Genomic DNA, 21,772 nt, shown 5'->3' on the forward strand with positions numbered 1-21,772 from the left:
ATAGATCAGTCAGGAGGCTGCGACATGAATCCAAGTAAAAAAAGATAAGGACCAAACTAAGGGAAGTCGCAACAGAAGTAGCATGTATAATGCATCATATATTTAATAAGTGGAGTTGATAGAATTTGACAATTTATTGGATAAGAGGTGAAGGAGAAAGTGAGTCAAGGATGATACCAAGAATTCTGGCTGAGGTGCCATTTCAAGATATTGAAAAAGGCCTTAGGTTTATGGGGTCATGTTGACTTGGAAATCATCTGGGTGGAGTTGTGTAATAAGCAGTTGAAAGTTCAGTAGTTTTGTAGAGGGTCTGGCTAATACTATGTATTTAGGAGTCATCACAATATAGTGGTAGTTGAAGACAAGACTATGAATGAGCTTATGCAGACTGTGTAGAATGAGAAATGACTGGAAAAGATAGAACTCAGAACACAAATTTATAGTGTGGGTGGAAGAACAAATCCACACAGGAGTCAGGAAGTATACATAGGGAGAGAAACATATCTACCTAGAAGCGAAGTAACAAATGCCTAAGCAAGAGTTTTAGCAAGAAATAGTTACTTTGCCAATAGTCCCAGATGTAGGTGAAACACATTAAGGGCTGGAAATATTCATCTGATTTGACAAGTAAACATTTTTGTTGCCATTGGCAATCATAATTTCAGTGGAATAGGATGTGAGAAAAACAATTTTTTAGTCTTTATCAACACATTTATCAAGGCCTTTACTCTCAGTATGCTACTCTCATTTCTCTCTCACCATTTTTTTCTGGACAGCAATAATTTAATTTACTCTTCTGATTCGGGAAGGAAGAGAAAAAAATCCTTTGTCAAGATGCAATGACTGTCACTGACTCAAAAGTTGTTTTGGCATGCTTCAAAAGCAGAAAAACGAGGCAAAATACTGTTCCAATATCCTGATACTAATAATTGCAAGTAGTCTGGTGAAATGACACAAATAAAGTATGTCCTAAAAAGTGCAAAGCTTAAAAATGTCAAAGCATTGACCTAAATGGAGTTTTCACTAAATTAACTGAAATATCAAGACAAAATTTGTGCAACAGAAATGTTTCCCTCATACCCCCTCTGTCACATCAATTTCACTGCAATGTATTGATGTACAGGATGAGGACAATTTAAAGGTGATACTGAATTGTGAATTAGTACTTTTAATTTAAACTCTAACATCTACAGTAATTTTTAAGACCATCCTTGATCAGCCTATAACTTACACCTCTAAGTTTACTTTCCATGATTCAGTTCAAAATAAATTTATTGTCAATGGTTTCTTAGCATTTGGGTGATTAAATTCCCTGAAGGCCAGTACTTACTGTAGCAGTGTCTGAGGGACCGTATGTACAAATGTGTTTTCTCAATCCGTAGCTACTAAAAGCTTTAATTCCTTCCCTATGGGGAGACTGTATAAAATTTTTGATGTTACTAAGGGAACCCCACACTTGAAAAGGTTGAGAACCATTAATATGCTGGTTTAATGCATTATTCACCAAACCTATCTCATGCTTTTCTTATTTCAGCCACACTGTTCCTTCTATCTAGAATGCTTTCTCTTATCATGATTTATCAGTCTTGTTTCTCCTGCGAGATGCAGTTTAACTGACATTTTTGTCTCTGAAGTCTTCTTTAGTCCTTGAAGCCAAAAATGTTCTTCTGCCCCCCCCGCCTTCATTATATCTGTATCTTATATCACTTTCACATAACACTATAGTTATTTGGGTATCTTCTCTCTCCCATTGGATTGCATTCTCCTTAATAGACGGACTATGTCTTGTTCATTAAAAAATTCAAATATAGTTTTGCTCTACATTTCAAATAAGCAAATATTGCCGACTGAAGCTACAGATAAAAGTCAATGTAAAATCATTCATTGGCAATGCATCCTAAGAAATGTTTTCTAAATGTGCTGACATAAGTTTAGAGCATCTTGCAAGTCTCTATTAAAGAAAATGGGGTGGGGCGCGGCGGGTCACGTTTGTAATTCCAGCACTTTGGGAGGCTGAGGCAGGCAGATCACTTGAGCCCAGGAGTTCAAGACCAGCCTGGGTAACACAGTTAAACCCAATTTCAACTAAAAATTTAAAAATTAGCCAAGCAAGGTGGAGCATGCCTGTAGTGTCTCAGCTACCAGCTAATCAAGTGGCTGAGGTGGTAGGATAATTTGAGCCCAAGAGGTCCGGGCTGCAATGAGCGAAGATCGTGCCACTGCGGTACAGCCTGGGCAACAGAGTGACACCCTGTTTCAAAAAAAAAAAAAAAAAAAAAAAAAAGAAAGAGAAAGGATATATTTGAAATATTTTTGAAGAAATATAAACTACCATTATTATAACAGATCCAAGATAATGGAAGAGTATAAACAAAGGAGAAATGAGAAAGCCCTGACCAGGCAATAAGAATTCTCAGGGCACTTGCAAATATATGCCTAGGTGTCTTCATAAATGCTGTCACCTTTGTTATGATGGTCATTCTGTATCAGATCTTAATGTGACTTCCCGAATACAGTTTCCTATTGTGAAAGAATGATCTGATCTGTTAATATATGTTCCTAGCAACATAAGTATTATATTTATATTGTGTGTGTGCATGCATGTGTGTGTGTGTGTGTGTGTGTGTGTGGGTGTGTGTCACTGTAAATAAGCAAGTTAGTTGGCATTCTGGCTTATTAGTGAGGCTCACTTAAAAGAGTCTGTCTTCCACAGACTTACATTGCACATGAGTGAATGAATGAAATAAATTTCTTTTACATGCAAAACTGATGACCAGATGCTAGGATGTGCTGCACCAAAATGCATTCACACCATGAGCCCAGCCTTGTGGCTTTTCTTTCTAAACCACTGTTTAATTATTAGATATTGCACACAGCAGGTACATAATAGACATTTATTGAGTGAATAAGTGAATAAAAACTGTAAGCTTATTTAAAGTCAATTGAAATCAGTTTTAAGTAGCTAATGATACTAAATTACCTTTTTTTTTTTTTTTTTTTTTTTTTTTTTTTTTTTTTTTGAGACGGAGTCTCACTCTGTCTCCCAGGCTGGAATGCAGTGGCCGGATCTGAGCTCACTGCAAGCTCCGCCTCCCGGATTCACGCCATTCTCCTGCCTCAGCCTCCCGAGTAGCTGGGACTACAGGCGCCCACCACCTCGCCCGGCTAGTTTTTTGTATTTTTTTAGTAGAGACGGGGTTTCACCGTGTTAGCCAGAATGGTCTCGATCTGCTGACCTCCTGATATGCCCGTCTCGGCCTCCCAAAGTGCTGGGATTACAGGCTTGAGCCTCCGCGCCCGGCCTAAATTATTTTCTATACGTGTATCCTTCCAAGTCCTTTCTCAGAGGTCAAATAGTCACTCTAGTTCACTGGCCATTTTCATAATTCATTCAGTAGTGCTATTCCCAAAATGCAAACCATGAAAATATGGTTTTAAAAGTCCACAGGCCACAAGACACTTTGATAATCTCAATGTTTCCCTGTTTGCAATTAATGGAAACAGTATAGGTAATACTAGTGTTGCCATTATTCTGATTTACTAAACAAAAATTACATTTTGCAGCATTAAAAAAGTTGCCACCAAATTCAATGTAAGAGTTTTCTCTCATTCCTTTTTGAGGCTGTGTGGGGGTCAAAAAATTCTGACAGATAACTGTTTCCAGTTAAAAAGGTCACTTAGCTTTTATCCAAAGTGAATAAGTCATCTTTTCAAGTATAACTGGTTATTTTCTAACGTTGCCAGCTGATGCTAGAATCTTTTTAAACAGTAAAGTACCTCCAAAATTGCAAACAAAAGGCATATAAACTATATCAACAAAAATCAAAGAAATCATATTTTCCAAATAATAGAACAATGGAGAAAAATAAACACATGTTTAAACACTCATTTTTAAATAGAAAAAGTTCATCAATGCTATTGGGTTATATATTTTTATTTATTAAAGCTCTGTCAAGTTTGCTAACCACTACGTGATAAATCCTAAACATTCAGAATGTTCAAAAAATTATTATCTGTTTAAGGCCTTTTAGTGAGACCGAAGTCAGTAAAAATCTGGGCATTTTGATTTTTCTGTAAAATTACCTCATCTCCACTAGAACACTGAATTCCATTAACTTTTCTTAGTATGTATTTTTTTAAAAGATTCAACAAACAGGTATCTATTTTTTTTTCTGTTTCATGTAATTGAATTTTCAGTAACAATTCATCTATTGTATTTCAAACCTTTCAGGTAGAATAATAACTGAGAGTTATATTAAGGCAAATTGGGAAGAAATTCTTTTTCTAAAAGAGCCATTGAATTTACTTGGGGACTAAAAGGACATAATATGTTTAATTCTTGATCAGATATTAGAAAAATAATTTGGTCTATAGCAGTACAAGGGTATTACTGATGTGAAGAGAATGTAGTTTTTTTAAAAAGTTCTATTCCTAATTATTGGAGTAATGCCTTCACAAACAATTGCTATACATGTATTCTCCTGGCTCTGCAGTCTAAGATTTAACCAAATGAGAATTTCATCCTTGTTATTCTTTCAAGTACTTGGCTCCTACAGAGCTGTGGTGAGGGAGCAAAAATAGCTGATAAGTAAAGTGACTGAAATTCTTCTATGATGATATAATCCAAGTTCTCTCTGTTGCTGGGCGATATACTCCCTTTGTCTGGGTAAAATTAGAGGATTAGTGACTAGAGATTCTTTTCTCTGTATGCTATTTTTTTTTTAAGTAATTTATGTTTAGGAATTTTGTTTTCTCCATTTACTTCTGATACCTTACTGTACTCTGAATACTATTTTGATTTGTTATATGACTTTATACATTGTTTTATTTTCAACCAAATAAGGTTGGTTGAATTAAGGTTTAGAATAGATGGGGCATTTATAAAAAATGGTCAATTTATCATTTCTGAGCTACCGTAATATCTGTGGTTGAACACGTAAACCTAAGGTATTTCTTATTAGCATAAGTTTAATGTATGCAATTTCTGACTCATCAGTAAGACTCAATGTGTTCTCTATTTGTTTACATTTCTGCAACACATATTAGGGTCCCAAATATTTTGAACTGCTGAAACATATACTATCACACACTGTTTTATGTTGTAGATAATTTACTGCATAGAGTGTTTTAACAATCTACTAATACAACAAACATAGTACATTTTTTATTACATGCTGTATATAAAAATTATTATTACCTGGCAACAATTTAGACCACTTGACTACTGAAAGAAGTTGCCTCTCGCCTAGTTGATTAAGACTTGTCAGCAAAGAACTGGAGGTGTCAGGTTTTGAGTTGTCATGTCCTGCATAGATCACATCTGGTTCAATGCTCACTAACAGGTTGATCAGTGGTGGAATCAACTGTATGTCTTGACCTGGTGAAAAAGTGAATCTCTGGCTTAGGGCTTGGCTTTCATTTGGAATGCCCACTGGCTGTGGGAGAGCAACAGCATCTAGTGCTCTCATAACTCTGACTTTATTGAACTTTTTAAATTTTCGACCTACAGAGAAGAAAAAAAAGGAGGTTCATGTAAATATATAGAAACTCCATATCCCAGTATATTATTATTTTTCCTAAATCTTAGAATCATCACATTATACATTTTAGCATCAATCGAATGAAATGAAATAGAATAAAATTAAAACATGTGACGCTTGATTAAAAAAAGTTTAGGCCTCAGACTTGGATTAAATAATTAATTACATCAACAATCACTGGGTGGGTGGGGTGTGGGTAATTATACCAGTATTCTGCAGGGGTTATGGAGCTGTGTAGGAGAAGATATGAAAAAAAAGACAAACAGTTTTAGTAGAGACTAAACTCAGTATTGGTCCATATTCTGACAGAACAGTCTTCCAAAAGCTAATGCTACAGACTACATTAACTGAAACTTAGTCTATAGTGGTTGTTAAATCTTCTTTGGGGCTTTATTCTTTTAAGAATATGTTAAAAGAAAAGCATTTGTTTGCCAGCCACACAAAATCTTTTTATACAATTTCAGTGGGTTCATTGATATCTTAAAATCAATACAGCTATACTTTTATGAGATCTAAGACTCAAAATTAATAAACCTTTTTCTAAATTAATGAAAGAGGAAGTTTACACCCATGCTGGTCAGATCACATTTGTATTTCTGGATGATTTCTAGAGTTTCTACTTTGATGAATTCTCATATGTTAGGGGAAAAAGATGGATGGTGAGATGAATAGAATCTGCTTTATGAGAAATGATTGAAGGAGAAAAAGATGCTTATTTGGGCTGCTGGTAGTTCACAGATGCCTTGAGGAGACTTAGAGGAAGTTCTGGTGATGTGATATCAGGCTGGATTCAGCCCCACCTGCTTTGTGCCAGGCAAGGGCTACTATCAGTGTGAAGTGGCTGTTTAGCCAAGGGAAGGCTGACACCTGCAATTATCTAAGCAGAGGTTGCAGTCTGCTGGCTCTAGTATCTGATCATGCCCACAGATATGTTTTGTTTGGCTCAGACAATGCTGACCAGAATTACGAGACCATCCGTGAATTACGAGACCATCCGTGAATTACTTAGGTGGCAACAATCTGTTAAAGCTTAGTTGCAATGGTTGCCTTTGGATGGGGCATGGGTATTCCAGTTTGTCCAGTTCCCTCCACAAACTGGTGGTACGCCAATGGTCTCTTTTCTTAAGTCTTGTCACTCTAGCTACTTATTTACCTGGTCTCTGTAAACATTTGTCTCTGAGATTTCTGAACTCAGGGTATTGTCATAAGGAAAAAGGATCATACTTGTTCTATAAAACCCCAAGGAATGGCCAGGTATGGTGGCTCATGCCTGTAATTCCAACACTTTAAGAGGCCGAGGTGGGCAGATTACCTGAGGTCAGAAGTTTGAGACCAGCCTGGCCAACATGGTGAAACCCCGCCTCTATTAAAAATACAAAAATTAGCTGGGTGTGGTGGTGGGCACCTGTAATCCCAGTTACTCCAGAGGCTGAGGCAGGAAAATCACTTGAACCCAGAAGGCAGAGGTTGCAGTGAGTCAAGATCATGCCATTGCACTCCAGCCTGGGTGACAAGGGAGAAACTCCATCTCAAAACAAACAAACAAAAAAACAAACAAAAAAAAGCCCCGACGGGTTGAGCTAGAACTTGTAGGAGATGGGAAAACAAAACAATTGCCATGGTTAGAAACAAAGGGGATTCAAAATTATTTGCAGAGATCAAATGAGCTTTCTGGGGGAAGAAATGAGTCACAAAGGGAAGGGAAGGAACAGTTACAGAGTATAAGGAAGGGAAGGAACAGTTACAGAGTATATGGTATATGCCAGGAACTCTGTGTGTGTGTGTGTGTGTGTGTGTGTGTGTGTGTGTGTGTGTGTGTGTGGTGTCTAAGGGAAGAAAATGTTAAGAAGAGGGCTAAAGTTTTCCTGTCCTTGACTATAATCTTCAACAAAGGCACCACCTGTTTGTCATCTTTATTTTCTCCAGTGTCTTTTGGCAATACATGTCTGCTAAATGAATGAAAGAATACAGTACTGTCTTTTCCATCTTCCACTCTGAATATCTTGTCTTTATTATCTATTATTTATTAGTTGTCTCTCATTCCAGCTGATGGATGAGGTTTTAAGGGATTGAATCAGAAGCAGAGGTAATGATTTGGGGGAGGCTTAGGGGGAATATAGCCCCATTTGGAAAATGTTTTCTTTGTGGCCAATCTACCGTATGGCTACCCCTGTACTCTGCCTTCCCTCCTGTTACAGTTCATATTCCTGACATTTCAGTACCAATTCTTAGTCCTTGTCACCCACTCAGGGACTTTTCTCTGAAATCATCTGCCCTCTTGTCTGCATCCTCTAATAGTCCCTCTCACACATCATCTATTCCGTGGAGAAACATCACTCTCTCCATTTCCTCTCCTCCAATTCTCCCTTGAACCTTCTCCAGTCAGGTCATTCCTCTCCTTATCCCAACCAAATTATTCTTGGCAAGGCCTTCAAAGATTTCCAAATGTCAAAAAACAATGGCCAATTCTCAGTCCTGGACTTAACCCGGGTAAGTACTTAACACACTGATCATTTCCGTCTTCTTTTAACGCTCTTATTCATTTGGCTTCCACATATTTCATTCTTGTAGTCACTCTTTCAGTCTCTCTGTCTAGCTGTTTTTCATCTTCTCAACTTCTAAATCTTTGAGTACCCTGAGCTCAGTCCTCAGACTTCTCTTAGATAACTATGCTCTCTTTCTAAGTGTCTGCACCTAGTTCTATGTCTCTAATATCATCTAGACATTAATGATTACCAAATTTGCAGTCCTAGTCCCAGCTTTTCCCAAAAACTCTAGACTCAACTATCCAGCTGTATTCTCAGCATCTCCACTTGTATTTATTTATTTCTTTCTTTTTTTGTTTTTTTGAGACGAAGTCTCACTCTGTGCCCAGGCTGGAGTGCAGTGGCGTGATCTCAGCTCACTGCAACCTCCGCCTCCCAGGTTCACACCATCCTCCTGCCTCAGCCTCCCGAGTAGCTGGGACTACAGGCGCCCGCCACCATGCCCGGCTAATTTTTTGTATTTTTAGTAGAGACGGGGTTTCACTGTATTAGCCAGGATGGTGTGGATCTCTTGACCTCGTGATTCCCGCGTCTCGGCCTCTCCACTTGTATTTCTAACAGACCCCTCAAATTAATATGTCTAGAGCAGAACTTTGATGCATTGGCCCAAACATGCATCTTCCAGGTTTATAACTTCATCTACACCTGCTCTAGCCCCAAACTCTAGAGTCATTATTGATACCTCACTTACTTTCTCACCTCATATCTAATACATCAGCAAATCTGGTGGATAACGATGAAAATATAACCCAAATTCAAATCCCTGCTTCCACTGCTTGCACCATAATTTACATCCCCACAATCACAGTTGGACTACTGTAACATATGCTGGCTGGTTTCCCAGCTTTTGTTTTTTGTAGCCTATTTTCTATACAACTTTAAAGACTTAAATCAGACTATGTCATTCTTTGCTTGAATTTTCAGTGACTCCTGATCCTGCTTAGAATGAAGTTAAAATTCTTATCAAGCTCTACAAGGCCCAATTTACTCTTGCATAGTCTCTCTTCTGTTCTCCCTCATGCTCCCTTCATATTGATGCCCATCTTGCCCCTGAAGTGTGTTTCTGCCTTGGGGTCTTACACTGACAGTTTCCTCTGCCTGAAATGATTTTTTCCTTGGATATTTGCATGGCTTGCTTCCTCACCTAATTTATATTTCTGAATATCACCTTACCAGATAGCTTGTTCTTGTCTATCCTATAGATATTTATAACATATATATCCAGAATATACAAAGAATTATTACAAATCAGAAAGAAAAGGCATAAACAGATATTACACAGAGGAAGAAAAATATAGACAACAAAACACAACGATATGACTGACCTCATTAGTAACCAAACAAATGCAAAGTAAGACCACAATGAGACATCATCTACCTAAAATGGCAAGGACACAGAATACAGGAACACACAAAACAATAAAGAGCTGCCATGGAGTGTAAACTACCACTTTAAAAACAATCTAGCATTATCTAGTAAAGCCCAACATGAGCATGTATTACAATCAGAAATTTCATGCCCAGGTGTGCAGGTTACCTATAGAAACTCTCACACATGAACCACCAGAAGACATGTGCAATAATGTTCACAATTGAACTGTAGGTAAAGTACAGCAAATATCAAGTGGAAGCACATGTTAATACATGAGAATAAATAAATGGGAGATATTCATACAATGAAATCATACAGTATAGAAAAAAAAACCAGAATAATACAAATCAAAACAAAAAACACAAATATAATATTAGGCAGTAAGATCAAATTGCATAAATATACATACCATTTCTATGGAGTAGAAAAAATATCTCAAAACTAAAAATCTATTGGTGAGAAATACATAGATATTAAAAAATACTATAGAATAATATAAGAAAATGACCAATTCCAAATTAAAGATATAGAGGTTTCTGGAGAAAGGGAAAGAGGAAAGTGATAAATATGCAATCAGTTTCAAGTGTAGTGAAATATTTATATTTTCCTAAGCCAACTGAGTCCAGAGGTGGATATTAATCATATTGTTTCTATGTCATTTGCTTTATATGCATTTTTTGTATGACTAAAATATTTTATATTAAAAAGTACGGCTTATTCTTAGGATACAAAATCAATGTGCAAAAATCACAAGCATTCCTATACATCAATAACAGAGAAACAGAAAGCCAAATCATGAGTGAACTCCTATTCACAACTGCTGCAAAAAGAATTAAATGCCTAGGAATACAACTTAAAAGGGATGTGAAGGACCTCTTCAACGAGAACTATAAACCACTGCTCAAGGAAATCAGAGAGGACACAAACAAATGGAAAAACTTTCCATATTCATAGATAGGAAGAATGTATATTGTGAAAATGGCCATAGTGACCAAAGTAATTTATAGATCTAATGCTACCTCCATCAAGATAATATTGACTTTCTTCACCAAATTCGAAAAAACTACTTTAAATTTCATATGGAACCAAAAAAGAGTCCGTACAGCCAAGACATCCTAAGTAAAAAGAACAAAGCTGGAGCTGGAGGCATCACGCTAACTGACTTCAAACTATACAAGTCTACAGTAACCAAAGCAGCATGGTATTGGTACCAAAACAGATATATAGACCAATGAAACACAACAAAGGCCTCAGAATTAACGTCACAAATCTACAACCATCTGATCTTTGACAAACCTGACAAAAATAAGCAATGGGGAAAGGATGCCCTATTTAATAAATGGTGTTAGGGAAACTGGCTAGCCATATGCAGAAAACAAAGTAGACCCCTTCCCTATACCTGATACAAAAATTAACTCAAGATGAATTAAAGACTTAAACATATGACCTAAAATCATAAAAACCCTAGAAGAAAACCTAGACAATACCATGCAGGACATAAGCATGGGCAAAGACTTCATGACTAAAACAACAAAAGCAATGGCAACAAAAGCCAAAATTGACAAATTGGATCTAATTAAACTAAAGACCTTCTGCAGAGCAAAAGAAATTGTCATCAGAGTGAACAGGCAACCTACAGAATGGGAGAAAATTTTTGCAATTTATCCATATGACAAAGGGCTAATATCTAGAATCTAAAAGGAAATTAAACAAATTTACAAGAAAAAAAAAAACATCAAAAAGTGGGTGAAGGATATGAACAGACACTTCTCAAAAGAAGTATGTGGCCAATAAACATGAAAAAAAGCTCATCATCACTGGTCATGAGAGAAATGCAAATCAAAACCACAATAAGGTACTATCTCAAACCAGTTAGAATGGTGACCATTAAAAAGTCAGGAAACAAAGATACTGGAGAGGATGTGAAGAAATAAGAAAGCTTTTACACTGTTGGTGGGAGTGTAAATTAGTTCAACCATTTTAGGAGAGAGTGTGGTGATTCCTCAAAGATCTAGAACCAGAAATACCATTTGAACCAGCAATCCCATTACTGGGTATATGCCCAAAGGATTATAAATCATTGTGCCATAAAGACACATGCACATGTATGTTTATTGCAGCACTATTCACAATAGCAAAGACTTGGAACCAACCCAAATCCCTATCAATAAGAGACTGGATAAAGAAAATGTGGCACATATACACCATGGAATACTATGCAGCCATAAAAAGGAATGAGTTCATGTCTTTTGCAGGGACATGGATGTCATCATGTAAATTCTCAGTAAATTAACACAAGAACAGAAAACCAAACACTGCATGTTCTCACTCATAAGTGGGAGTTGAACAATGAGAATACATGGACACAGGGAGGGGAATGTCACACATGTGGGCCTGTTGAGGGGTGGGGAGCTAGGGGAAAGATAGCATTAGAAGAAACATCTAATGTAAATGATGGGTTGTTAGGTGCAGCAAACCACCATGGTACATGTATACCTATGTAACCTGCACATTCTGCAAATGTATCCCAGAACTTAAAGTATTAAAAAAAAAAAAAAAAAAAAAAAAAAAAAGGTTGGGGGTTGCTGGCTGGCAAGATGGCCGAAAAGGAACAGTTCCAGTCTGCAGCTCCCACCGAGATCAACACAGAAGTTGGGTGATTTCTGCATTTTCAACTGAAGTACCCGCCTCATCTCATTAGGACTGGCTAGACAGTAGCTGCAGCCCATGGAGGGCGAGCCAAAGCAGGGTGGGGCATTGCCTCACCCAGGAAGTACAAGGGGTGGGGAAACTCCCTCCCTTACTCACAGCCAAGGGAAGCTGTGAGTGACCAGGCTGTAAGGAACAATGCATTCTGGCCCAGATGCTACGCTTTCCCCACAGTCTTTGCAACCCGCAGACCACGAGATTCCCTTGGGTGCCCAAACAACCAGGGCCCTGAGTTTCAGGAACAAAACTGGACAGCCATTTGGGCAGACACTGAGCTAGCTGCAGGAGTTTTTTTCATACCGCAGTGGCACCTGGAATGCCAGTGAGACAGAACCATTCACTCCCCTGGAAAGAGGGCTGAAGCCAGGGAGCCAAGTGATTTAGCTCAGCAGATCCCATCCCCATGGAGCCCAGCAAGCTGAGATCCACTGGCTTGAAATTCTCACTGCTAGCACAGCAGTGTGAAGTAGACCTGGGATGCTGGATCGTGGTGGTGGGAGGGGTGTCCACCATTATTGAGGCTTGAGTAGGCAGTTTTCCCCTCACAGTGTGAACAAAACCACCTGGAGCTTCAAACTGGGTGGAGCCCACTGCAACTTGGCAAAGCTGCTATAGCGAGACTGCCTCTCTAGATTCCTCTCTGGGGAGGGCATCTCTGAAAGAAAGGCAGCAGCCTCAGTCAGGGGCTTATACATAAAACTCCCATCTCCCTGGGACAGAGAACCTGGGGGAAGGGGTGGCTGTGGATGCAGCTTCAGCAGACTTAAACGTTACTGCCTGCTGGCTCTGAAGAGAGTAGCAGATCTCCCAGCACAGCGCTCATCCTCTGCTAAAGGACAGACTGCCTCCTCAAGTGGGTCCCTGACCCCTGTGCCTCCTGATTGGGAGACACCTCCCAGCAGGGGTCGACAGACACCTCATACAGGAGAGCTCTGGCTGGCAATCTGGTGGGTGCCCCGCTGGGATGAAGCTTACAGAGGAAGGAACAGGCAGCAATCTTTGCTGAACTGCAGAGTCTGCTGGTGATACCCAGGGCAAACAGGGTCTGGAGGGACTTCCAGCAAACTCCAGCAGACCTGCAGCAGAGGGGCCTGTTAGAAGGAAAACTAACAGAAAGGAACAGCATCAACATCAGCAAAAAGGACATCCACACAAAAACCCCATCTGAAGGTCACCAACATCAAAGACCAATGGTAGATAAATCCATGAAGATGAGGAAAAACCAGCCCAAAAAGGTTGAAAATTCCAAAAATCAGAATGCTTCTTCTCCAAAAGATCACAACTCCTCGCCAGCAAGGGAATAAAATTGGATGGAGAATGAGTTTGACAAACTGACAGAAGTAGGTTTCAGGATGTGGGTAATAAGAAACTCCTCAGAGCTAATGGAGCATGTTCTAACCCAATGCAAGAAAGCTAAGAACCTTGAAAAGAGGTTAGAGGAATTGCTATCTAGAATAACCAGCTTAGAGAAGAACACAAATGACCTAATGGAGCTGAAAAAAACACAGCATGAGAACTGCGTGAAGCATACACAAGTATCAGTAGCCAAATCAATCAAGCAGAAGAAAGGATATCAGAGACTGAAGATCAACTTAATGAAATAAAGCATGAATACAAGATTAGAGAATAAAGAATGAAAAGGAATGAACAAAGCCTCCAAGAAATATGGGACTTTGTGAAAAGACCAAACCTACATTTGATTGGTGTACCTGAAAGTGATGAGGAGAATGGAACCAAGTTGGAAAACACTCTTCAGGATATTATCCAGGAGAACTTCCCCAACTTAGCAAGACAGGTCAACATTCAAATTAGGAAATACAGAGAACAGCACAAAGATACTCCTCAAGAAGAGCAACCCCAAGACACATAATTGTCAGATTCACCAAGGTTAAAATGAAGGAAAAAATGTTAAGGGCAGCCAAAGAGAAAGGTCAGGTTACCCACAAAGGGAAGCCCATCAGATTAACAGCAGATCTCTCTGCTGAAACCCTACGAACCAGAAGAGAGTGGGGGCCAACATTCAACATTTCTAAAGAATTTTCAAACCAGAATTTCATAGCCAGCCAAACAAAGCTTCATAAGCGAAGGAGAAATAAAATCCTTTACAGACCACCAAATGCTGAGAGATTGTGTCACCACCAGGCCTGCCTTACAGGAGCTCCTGAAGGAAGCACTAAACATGGAAAGGAACAACTAGTCCCAGCCACTGCAAAAACATGTCAAATTGTAAAGACCATCAATGCTAGGAAGAAACTGCATCAACTAACAGGCAAAATAACCAGCTAGCATCATAATGACAGGATCATATTCACACATAACAATATTAACCTTAAATGTAAATGGCCTAAATGCCCCAATTAAAAGACACAGACTGGCAAACTGGATAAAGAGTCAAGACCCATTGGTGTGCTGTATTCAGGAGATCCATCTCACATGAAGAGACACGACAGGCTCAAAATAAAGGGATGGAGGAATATTTACCAAGCAAATGGAAAGCTAAAAAAGGCAGGGGTTGCAATCCCACTCTTATAAAACAGACTTTAAACCAACAAAGATCAAAAGAGACAAAGAAGGGCATTACTCTGGTAAAGGGATCAATTCAACAAGAAGAGCTAACTATCCTGAAAATGTATGTACTCAATACAGGAGCATCCAGATTCATAAAGCAAGTTCTTAGAGAGCTATGAAGAGACTTAGATGCCCACACAATAATAGTGGGATACTTTAACACCCTACTGTCAATATTAGATCAACAAGACAGAAAATTAACAAGGATATTCAGGACTTGAACTCAGTCTCTGGATCAAGCAGACCTAAGAGACATCTACAGAACTCTCTACCCCAAATCAACAGAATATATCTTCTTCTCAGCACCACATCGCACTTATTCTAAAATTGCCCACATAAATGGAAGTAAACACTCCTTACCAAATGCAAAAGAATGGAAATCATAACAGTCTCTCAGACTACAGTGCAATCAAATTAGAACTCAGGATTAAGAAACTCACTAAAAACTGCACAACTACATGGAAACTGAACAACCTGCTCCTGAATGATTACTACATAAACAACAAAATTAAGGCAGAAATAAGTAAGTTATTTGAAACCAATGAGAACAAAGATACAATGTGCCAGAATCTCTGGGACACAGCTAAAGCAGTGTTTAGAGGGAAATTTGTAGCACTAAATGCCCACAAGAGGAAGCGGGAAAGATCTAAAATTGACACCCTAATATCACAATTAAAAGAACTAGAGAAGCAAGAGCAAACAAATTCAAAAGCTAGCAGAAGACAAGAAATAACTAAGACCAGAGAAGAACTGAAGGAGACAGAGACACGAAAATGAAAAATCCTTAAAAAAAAACAGTGAATCCAGGAGATGGGTTTTTGAAAAGATTAACAAAGTAGATAGACCACTAGCCAGACTAATAAAGAAGGGAGAGAAGAATCAAATAGACACAATAAAAAATGATAAAGGCGATATCACCACTAATCCCACAGAAATACAAACTACTATCACAGAATACTATAAACATCTCTATGGAAATAAACTAGAAAATCTAGAAGAAATGCATAAATTCCTGGACACATACACCCTCCCAAGACAAAACCAGGAAGAAGTCAAATTCCTGAATAGACCAATAACAAGTTCTGAAATTAAGGCAGTAATTAATAGCCTACCAACCAAAAAGAAAACCCAGGACCAGACAGATTCATAGCCGAATTCTACCAGAGATACAAAGAGGAGCTGGCACCACTCTTTCTGAAACTATCCAAAACAATAGAAAAAGAGGGAAATCTTCCCTAACTTGTTTTATGAGGCCAGCATCATCCTGATGCCAAAACCTGGCAGACACACAACAAAAAAGAAAATTTCAGACCAATATCCCTGATGAACGTTGATGCAAAAATCATCAATAAAATACTGGCAAACCAAATCCAGCAGCACATCAAAAAGCTTATCCACCACAATCAAGTCAGCTTCATCCTTGAGATGCAAGCCTGGATCAATATATGCAAATTAATAAATGTAATCCATTACATAAACAGAACCAATGACAAACCACATGATTATCTCAATAGATGCAGAAAAGGTCTTTGACAAAATTCAACACCCCTTCATGCTAAAAACTCTTGATAAACTAGGTATCGATGGAATGTATCTCAAAACAATACGAGCTATTTATGACAAACCCACAGCCAATATCATACTGAATGGGCAAAAGTTGAAAGCATTTCCTTTGAAAACTAGCCCAAGACAGGGATGTCCTTTCTCATCATTGCTATTAAACACAGTAGTGGAAGTTCTGGCCAGGGCAATCAGGCAAGAGAAAGAAATAAAGGGTATTCAAATAGGAAGAGAGGAAGTCAAATTGTGTCTCTTTGCAGATGACATGATTTTATATTTAGAAAACCCCATCCTCTCAGTCCAAAACCTCCTTAAGCTGATAAGCAACTTCAGTGAAGTCTCAAGATACAAAATCAATGTGCAAAAATAAGAGGCATTCCTATACACCAATAATAGACAGAGAGCCCAAACATGACTGAATTCCCATTCACAATTGCTACAAAGGGAGTAAAACAGCTAGGAATACAACTTACAAGGGATGTGAAGGTCCCCTTCAAGGAGAACTACAAACCACTGCTCAATGAAATCAGAGAGGACACAAATGGAAAGACACTCCATGCTCATGGATAGGAAGAATCAGTATCATGAAAATGGCCATACTGACCAAAGTAATTTATAGATTCAGTGCTATCCCCAACAAGCTAACATTGACTTTCTTCACAAAATTTGAAAAAACTACTTTAAATTTCATATGGAACCAAAAAAGAGCCTGTATAACCAAGACAATCCTAAGCAAAAAGAACAAGGCTAGAGGTATCAAACTAGCTGACTTCAAACTATACTACAAGGCTATAGTAGCCAAAATAGCATGGTACTGGTACCAAAATAGATATATAGACCAATGGAACAGAACAGTGGCCTCAGAAATAACACCACACATCTACCATCTGATCTTTTACAAACCTAACAAAAACAAGCAATGGGAAAAGGATTCCCTATTTAATAAATGGTGTTCGGGAAACTGGCTAGCCATATACAGAAAACTGAAAGTGGACCCCTTCCTTACACCTTATACAAAAATTAACTGAAGATAGATTAAAGACTTAAACGTAAGACTGAAAACCAGAAAAACCCTGAGGAAAAACTAGGCAATACCATTCAGGACATAGGCATGGGCAAAGACTTCATGGTTAAAACACCAAAAGCAATGGCAACAAAAGCCAAAATTGACAAATTTGATCTAATTAAAGACCTTCTGCAGAGCAAAAGAAACTATCATCAGAGTGAACAGGCAACCTACAGAATGGGGGAAAATTTCTGCAATTTATCCATCCGACAAAGGGCTAATATTCAGAATCTACATGGAACTTAAACAAATTTACAAAAAAACAACCCCATCAAAAAGTAGGCAAAAGATATGAACAGACACTTCTCAAAAGAAGACATTTATGTGGCCAACAAACATATGAAAAAAAGCTCATCATCACTGGTCATGAGAGAAATGCAAATCAAAACAACAATGAGATACCATCTCATGCCAGTTAGAATGGTGACCATTAAGAAGTCAGGAAACAACAGATGCTGGAGAGGTTGTGGAGAAATAGGAAAGCTTTTACACTGTTGGTGGGGGTGTAAATTAATTCAACCACTGTAGAAGACAGTGTGGTGATTCCTCAAAGATATAGAACCAAAAATACCATTTGATCCAGCCATCCCATTCCTGGGTATATGCCCAAAGGATTATAAATCATAATTTGCCATAAAGACACATGCACACGTATGTTTATTGCAGCACTAATCACAACAGTAAATATTTGGAGCCAACCCAAATGTCCATCAATGAGAGACTGGATAAAGAAAACGTGGCACATATACACCATGGAATACTATGCAGCCATAAAAAATTTAGGATGATTTCATGTCCTTTGCAGTGACATGGATGAAGCTGGAAACAATCATTCTCAGCAAACTAACACAAGAACAGAAAGCCAAACACTGCATGTTCTCTCGTAAGTGGGAGTTGAACAATGAGAACACATGGACGCAGGAAGGGGAATGTCACACACCAGGACCTATTGGGGGTGGGAAATAGGGGAGGGATAACATTAGAAGAAATACCTAATGTAGATGATGGGTTGATAGGTGCAGAAAACCACCATGGTTCATGTATACCTATGTAACAAACCTGCACGTTCTGCACACGTATCCCAGAACTTAAAGTATAATAAAAAATTAGAAATAAAAAATAAAAAAATTAAAAAGCATGGTTTATTTAAATATCATGCATTGAAAAGATAAGATGAAGAGTCTAGGAAACAGTATTGTACAATTATTCTTGATGTATACGTAACTGAATCTGGATGATGATACTATGAGAATACATTTTTATGACAAGTGATATGAAAAGTTTTTGAGAGAGATTTATTAGAAAGCTTAAATATAACCTAAAAATAAAAATTTTGAAGTATCTCAGCAAAAATCCTATAGAGAATGAGAGCTGGGAGAAGAAAAGCTTGTAAACCTCGTTAGCGTGTTTTAATAAAATAATTTGGTAAAACAGGGCAGACAAAATTATTATTTAATTCTGATATAATAAAAGAGGAATACAGATTTTTGTATTTTCAATAGATTTTTCTATATCTTTACTATTTTTTTAAACTACAAATGGATTTTTTTTTCCCAACAGAGTTTGTGCTATCTTGTCTCATAATAGCTATAATGTGCTATAATGTCTCAAACTCTTTTCCATTTTCTTTCTTTGCTACCTTGGTCAAGTTTCCCTTTATTTTCTCATTCTTATTTAACTTATTCTATTAATTCAGAAGTTCTACTTTGCTCTTCCAGTTTGCTAGTGTTTGCATTCCCATTCTGAAAAATCTCTGTATTTTTCTTTTATTATATCAGAAGAATCTCTGTAGTTCAGGTGAATTTATACTACCATCTTTATACTACCTATATAAAATCATCTTTATACTATCTATATAAAAATATGGAAGGATGTCTAGAGGCATGCTTCTACTTCAGATTACCAAAATGATGATGACTACTGTGTAGTGCTGGGATCAGTCCACTGTCACTACACTTAAATCCTTTATAGCACTGATAGTGTTTGCCTTCCGTTTTTCAGGATTCACCTCCAATTTCCAGATCAAAACAGAATGTGCCTTTGTATACACTTCAAAGAAAACAAAGATGCTTGACAACAGGAAATATAAAATGAAATCAGGTATTTTCCAAAAAACAAAACGATACTAGAATTGATTTTTTTAAACGTATGTCAATCATTCAAATAAAGTGAACTACAATGGAGAAAATATTTGAACCCCTCAATTCTAACTTTTTACTGAGTCTAGAAAATAATAGATACTACTGAAAAGTTCTAGTTGGTAACCACAAAAGACATCCCATACAAACACAGAAAAAATTTTAAGCAAAGAAATGAGAATGAATACACTGAGGACTATCCCCAGTTAGCACGTGTGAGATGGTGTTTAGGGTGAACAACCAGACTGATGAGAAGACATCAGTTGGCTGCAGGCTTCAATGCAGTGAACTCAGGGAGCAATGTGAGAGGTGCTGTCTCTGGGAGATGCTGATTCAAAGGCCAGGATTTGGGTGGAAAAAGAGATGCTCATAAGAGGAAAATTATGTGAGGTCTAGAGAGGTAGGTGGTAGCCATCATCCCCAGTAGATCTTGCCTTAAAGAGGAAAAATGATTTTTGTTCTTAGAGTATTAAAGGCATAGAACAGGACTCTATACTTCTAGAAAAGATACCACTGTGTCCTAAATTCAAGAATTTTGCAATTCTTCCAAAGAAGACTTGTAGCCTTGTTGGCTGTCAAGTGTAGGAGGAGAAAACAAAAAAACAACAAAAATCTTTACTACACAACCCATACTCTCTAGCCCAGAAAGTTATTCTCTTTGCCATGAGAAGTGGTTGAATCTAGGTGGAGGAGGAGGTAGGGGGAGTAGGAGAGAAACTGGCTAACACAACCTTTTAAAATGTGAAGATAAGGTTCTCTACCAAAAAAGAAAATAGAAAAAAAGAAAAACCCATAAAACCTATAACTGTGGATTTAAAAAAATTTCAACAAAGATAACCATTCATTTAATCATCCGTTTATTGTAGAAAGCTACTTATTTTTGAAAGAGCTAATTACCTTATACTGGTTTAGCATTTTTACAACTGCAAAATATAAAGCTGTATTCATTTCAGATATGTTTTGTGAGTCATTAAACAAAAATGTTTTCTAGAAGAAAGAAGATGGAAGCAGAACACCTAAAGTAGAAGATATATTACCATCCTTAAGGGCGTAACTATCTTCCCACTCAGTGCTGTACAGCAGTGAACTAAAGCAAAAGTTCACTGTGACCTGATGAAGGTAGGGAAGTGATTCATTAAAAACAAGAATCATATGCAATGAAGAAGTCAAATAACTCAAACATAATTGTTATAATCAAAACATAGGCACCGGAGCAGATAAGAACAAACTGCTCCTAACAAAATCTATGTCATGACATGCCAAAACATATTTATGACCTCTATTATTCTACTGTAAGATTTTATTAAATATTTTTAAAGCTTTCTAATATTCTCTCATGTTTTATCTTTTGTTATTCAAATGTTCTCAGACATGAGAATTCTATGTCAGAAATGAGAATTCTCAACCATATTGAGATATTGGTATAAAAACAGACACAAAGACCAATGGAACAGAATAGAGAACCCAGAAATAAAGTCGTGCATTAACAGTCAACTCATTTTTGACCAAGGTGCCATGGACTTACACTGGGGAAAGGGCAATCTGTTCAATAAATGCTGCTGGGAAAACTGGCTACCTATATGCAGAAAATGGAACTAGATCACTATCTCTCACCACATACAAAAATAAAATCAAAATGGATTAAAGACTTAAGTGTAAGACCTGGAACTACAAAACTACTACAAGAAAACTTTGGGGAACTGCTTTAAAACAGTTGAGCAAATATTTTTGTAGTAGGACCTCAAGGCATAGGCAATCAAGGCAAAAATTGACAAATGGAATTTCATCAAGCTAAAAAGCTTCTGGACAGCAAAGGAAATAACAAAGTGAAGAGACAACTTAAAGAATGAGAGAAAATATTTGAAAACTATTCATCTGACAAGTTGAATAATCAGAATATATAAAGAACTCAACTCAATAGCAAAAAATACCCAAGTAATCCCATTTAAAAGTGGGCAAAATATCTGAACAGAAATTTCTCAAAAGAAGCCATACAAATGCCAACAGATATATGAAAAAATGCTCAACATCACTGATCATTGGGGAAATGCAGATCAAACCCACAATAAGATATCATCTCACCCCAATTAAAATGGCTGTTACTAAAAAGACAAAAAATAAATGCTGGTGAGGATATGGAGAAAAAGAAATGCTCATACACTGTTGGTAGTAATCTAAATTAGTACCGTAACTATGGAAAACAGTATGGAGGTTCCTAAAACTAAGAACAGAACTACCGTGTGATGTAGCAATCCTACTACTGGGTATATAGC

General features: G+C 37.6%; 1 protein-coding gene across 2 annotated transcripts in view; it reads right to left on the reverse strand.

Moving 5' to 3' along the window:
- Positions 1 to 21,772, reverse strand: part of PGR (progesterone receptor) — a 91,997-nt gene that overhangs the window by 19,042 nt on the left and 51,183 nt on the right. Inside the window, 1 exon segment of one of the 2 annotated variants that reach the window (NM_001278456.1) lies at positions 5,198 to 5,503. Within the exon segment in view, the coding sequence (NP_001265385.1) occupies positions 5,198 to 5,503 (306 nt within the window). 2 annotated transcript variants of the gene reach the window in all.

Source organism: Macaca mulatta, chromosome 14 (genome assembly GCF_049350105.2).
Source record: "Macaca mulatta isolate MMU2019108-1 chromosome 14, T2T-MMU8v2.0, whole genome shotgun sequence".
Lineage (NCBI taxonomy): Eukaryota > Metazoa > Chordata > Mammalia > Primates > Cercopithecidae > Macaca > Macaca mulatta.